The 4,184-nt window shown below is 40.8% G+C and overlaps 1 protein-coding gene across 2 annotated transcripts in view; it reads left to right on the top strand.

Annotated features, from left to right (window-relative positions):
• The first annotated feature begins 6 nt into the window (after positions 1 to 6).
• LOC103462988 (nuclear receptor ROR-alpha-like) overlaps positions 7 to 4,184 on the top strand; it is a 49,885-nt gene continuing 45,707 nt past the window's right edge. For both annotated transcript variants that reach the window (XM_008406074.1, XM_017304193.1), the window contains exon 1: positions 7 to 184. In XM_008406074.1, the coding sequence (XP_008404296.1) occupies positions 43 to 184 (142 nt within the window). In that variant the 5' untranslated portion in view covers positions 7 to 42. The remainder of the gene's footprint in view (positions 185 to 4,184) is intronic.

Below are 4,184 nucleotides of genomic sequence, written 5' to 3'. Positions count from 1 at the left end.
TGTTGTTGCTGTGGGGGATTTTTTTCTTCTTTCGGTTCCTGAATGGAGTCGTCCCGACAGGATTCGGTGACTGACGCGGTAAGGAGTCGCTCGCAGCCCGGGGAAGCCGCCGCGGAGACCCCGCTCCCCGCAGCGGGCAGGACGCACTGCCGCTCCGACTCCTCCGGGTCCAGTCAAAGCAAAGGTAGGACCGAATGATCCGCCCATGAGCCAGGCAGCAGCTGCCGCTCCAAACCCGGTGAAGTGAAGCTTAGAAAATGATGGTGTCCACATTAACGACCCCACGGGCCACGCAGACTCCTGCTGAGCTCCGAGAACTTGTCCAATCCGCTGAAAGGCCACGAAGGTGGAAACTGGACCGTTAAGTTCTCCAAGTTATTGGACCTCAATTCAACCACCGCAGTGACGGTACCGACGCTTTAACTCGCTGTGCAGTGGATGATGATGTTCAGTTTCTGACAGAACAACATGTGGTTTCAGCTCTGATTGTCAGAAACTGAGATTCTTCTCAGGCTGTTGCTTCGTTTGGTTCTGTGAATAATCCTGGATCTAATCTTTGAGGGATGGATGGAGGGATTATCTGATTTATGGGTTAATCCAACATTAATCCAGCTGATTGACTAATTATAATGGAGACAATGTGGAGTTCAGGGGTTTAAAAACACGAGAAATTAGATCTGAACTGTGGTTACAGGTGAGAGTGAGAGCATAGCGAGTGTCTCTGTGTTGACCTTTGGACTGGTGACCTGGCTGGGGTCAACCTGCAAGGACAGGGATGGATGGATGGATGGATGGATGGATGATGGAGTGTTAAACAGATCTGAACCTGCTCTGATGTCATAATCAGCCTCTTAAAGAGACGGAGTCCSTATTTAACTCCCTCTGGTCTGTTTCTGAACCCCATCATCTCTGCCAGACCCACATGGCTTCCTGTGAGGTCACGACCCCTGCAGTCGCTGCTGCCGCTCGGCGTTGGTATGCCGCCGCTCACACGGAGCTTCATTGAGTTTCTCAGAGCAGAGCCGGTTACGTAACAGCTGCTGAAGTGGAAAGAAAAACCTCCCAGTGAGTGTGTGAGCTGGGAGGAACCGGAGACGAACGGATCGCCTTTCTCTCCCCGAGACTTTCAGCCAAAAACCGACGGCGAAGGCCGGAGAAAAGCAAATAAGGCGGGTAAATAAAACGTCCAGAGGGACGTCAGTGGGCCAGACGCAGAGTTCGGTCCGATCAGCTCCCCGACGTTTACCCGGAAAGACACAGAATCGGAGAACCACCACGGTGAGTCAGGCCAGAAATATTAATAAAAAGGAGTAAAATTCAGCCAAAAATCTCTGAAAAAATTCTAGAAAAATCTCAGAAATTTCTGAGTTTGAAAAATTTAATATTTGCTAGAAGAAAACCAGAAATTTTAAGATCAATCTCAGAAAAATTTTAGATAAAAACTTTTAATAAGGTCGTAATATTATGAGAAAAAAAAGTCAAAAAATTATAACGTTATTAATCAAATTCCACGAGTTAATATCGTATTATTTTCTCTTTATTGTTGATATACGACTTTATTTTCGCATTATTTTGACTTTAATCTTGAAATGTTATTTTTTCAGTATGGCTCCAATATTCTGCTGTATTTCCGGATCGTTTCCATCAAAMACATTTATTTTTGTAATTTCCAATTTGTGCGTTTGGGTTGTTTTCTGACCTCCTGGATGCGTTGCTGAAACTCGGATTAATGTTGGATCTTCCTGAAAAGTTTCACCGTTTGCTTCGTTTGTGTATAAATGTAGTTCTCTGGAGTCCCAAAGTCTTAAAATGGCTTCCAAACCTTTCCAGAATGCTTCGTTTCTCACCTCCTCTTGAATTTCTTCAGATGACGCGCTTCCTTTTGAGATCTGTTCGCCTACTTCATGTGGTCAGACGGGTTCTATTCAAAAGAATAAATTAATGTTTCGTCCTTCTGTTGAAACAAATTCACCTCCTTTTTGTTAATTTTCTGTTTTTTTTTTAATGATCTGAATGTATTTTTACCCCAAAAGCGTCTAATTTTCACCGCCATCTTGAGGCTGCGTGTCAGTCAGTCTGATGTATAATCACAATCAGAGGATTATGAAACAAAATATCTCTGCAGGGCTGCAACTAATGATTGTTTTAGTTATTCCACTCTGCTTTTATTTAAACATTTAAGACTTTTCTTTTATACGATATTAGAAACGCACCAAAATGCAGCTAAACAAATAATTAAATCCATTTTAAAATCAGAAAATAAACTGGAATGTAATCAAAGCTCTCATTTAGTGAGAAAGTTAATAATTGGATATAAAAAGTTACTTAATAGCGGATTCAGTTTTTTGCAGAATATGAATCGGGTGAAGCTAAAACTGCTAAAACTTATTTATGGACAGAAAAGTATTTTTTCATCTTAAATGAAAAATGTTTTTGTATATTTTGTAGTTTTTCCTGAACTCTTAGTTGTTCCTTCTGCCATTTCTGAGTCAGTTATTGATGAATCGGTTGCTAAACTAGTTCACCGTTTTTCTGTAATCGGATTAATCACAAATCACTTGATTAATTGTGATCAATCCGATTAATCGTTTCATCGTCATGGGCTTCCTAAGGGTCAAAGGTCGCATACCGAAAACATGCAGCAACATGACGACCTCGGTGCACCGGGTCTGACGTCAGATCAGCTTTCTGAGTGGACTTGGATGACGTGATGACATGATTCACGTGTAAAAATGTGGCGAGCCCGCTCCGTTGCCTAGCAACCCACGCTGAGCTCCACCATGTTTGGTCGGCTGGTTTCACCGCTGCGTGCTCTGTACAATGCCTGCTGGAAAAGACGGTGTTTTGTTTTTGACTTGCCGTCCAAAAAAAAAAAAAAAACACTTGATGCAATCTCGTTGGTTGTGCTGGAGGCTCCACTTCTGCTTTTCCAAGATGCATAGATGTACAACAACTGCTTATCTGTTTGCATCCATTTTCACGTGTGAGTGTAAATGTTGAGACTGAAGAGATGAAAAGATGTTTAGATGCCAATGTATCGATTCTGACCTGATGATGATGATGATGATGATGATGATGATGATGATGATGATGATGATGATCCAGCGGTTTTACACTCATAAACTAATTTCAAAACCGTAAATCTTAAACTTTTACCTTGAAACAGTGAAATTCTGGGTTTCCTGCTGAAACTCCTGACATGCTGGTGTCACGAGATGCTAATGCTGGATTTTCAGCGGAGAAACGATCAGATGAGCTTTGTCAGGTGTGACAATCTGCGCAGCTGTAGATATTTTTTTTTACGGCGTCAGAAACACTGAGCTGCGTCAAAACAACAACAGAGCGCTGCTGTTATCATTTCAGGTCATTTCAGGATCAGATCTGCAGAACTGCATCAATGATTTTCATGAAAAAGGTGAAATATATGAGCAGAAATGTCATATTTTCACCTTATTAGCAAAACCTGAATATGGGAGCAAAGGAATAAATGTCGAGATGCGTGTCGGTTAATAATCACATCATCACAAAGTTCAAAGTTCAGAATTGAAGCTCATAAACGACCAAAACCGACATGTTTTTAATTCAATTCTGTGAATTTGACGATTCTGGCTTACAGATGATGACAAAATTCAGTTTGTCAGATAATGTGAATGAAATGAAAGTTTTATTTCCAGAAGGTCGTTGCTAATTAAGCTGATTAACAAAGTTCTGCATCCAGTCATAATTATAGAAAGTTGAGTGGAAGGAAAAAAGTGTGGTAGCAGCAGAGATAACCGCAGCCTTCAGGGGAACCAGGTTCTGATGTCCAGTACTGGTACAGTGCTGCATTAGAAAGATGCTCCGCACATGGAGCTAATTCTTATCGTAGCATTTCTGCTAACGGTTTTAGTTTCCCTTAAATTAATTTTCCAGATGAATTCCGAGACRTTAATTTACTTCTGATTTTTTAAATTTCAGTTGAATAAACTTCAACACCTGTGTTAAWGTTTTGGTTATAGACTGTTAAGAAACATTCAGTTAGTTAGACATTTTTATTCATGCTTTTATTTTGAAGGCAGTGAAGACTGTTCTGTTTCCTGTCCTCGTGTTCTCTCTCTTTTTTCCCGGTAACTTTATTTTAAACAAAGAACAAAATAAAACACRAACAATAGAGGATAAGATAAAAATATTCATATAATATCTAA

This window comes from Poecilia reticulata, linkage group LG3 (assembly GCF_000633615.1).
Source record: "Poecilia reticulata strain Guanapo linkage group LG3, Guppy_female_1.0+MT, whole genome shotgun sequence".
In the NCBI taxonomy this organism is placed as follows: Eukaryota; Metazoa; Chordata; class Actinopteri; order Cyprinodontiformes; family Poeciliidae; genus Poecilia; species Poecilia reticulata.
This window is presented reverse-complemented; position numbering and strand designations above follow the sequence as displayed.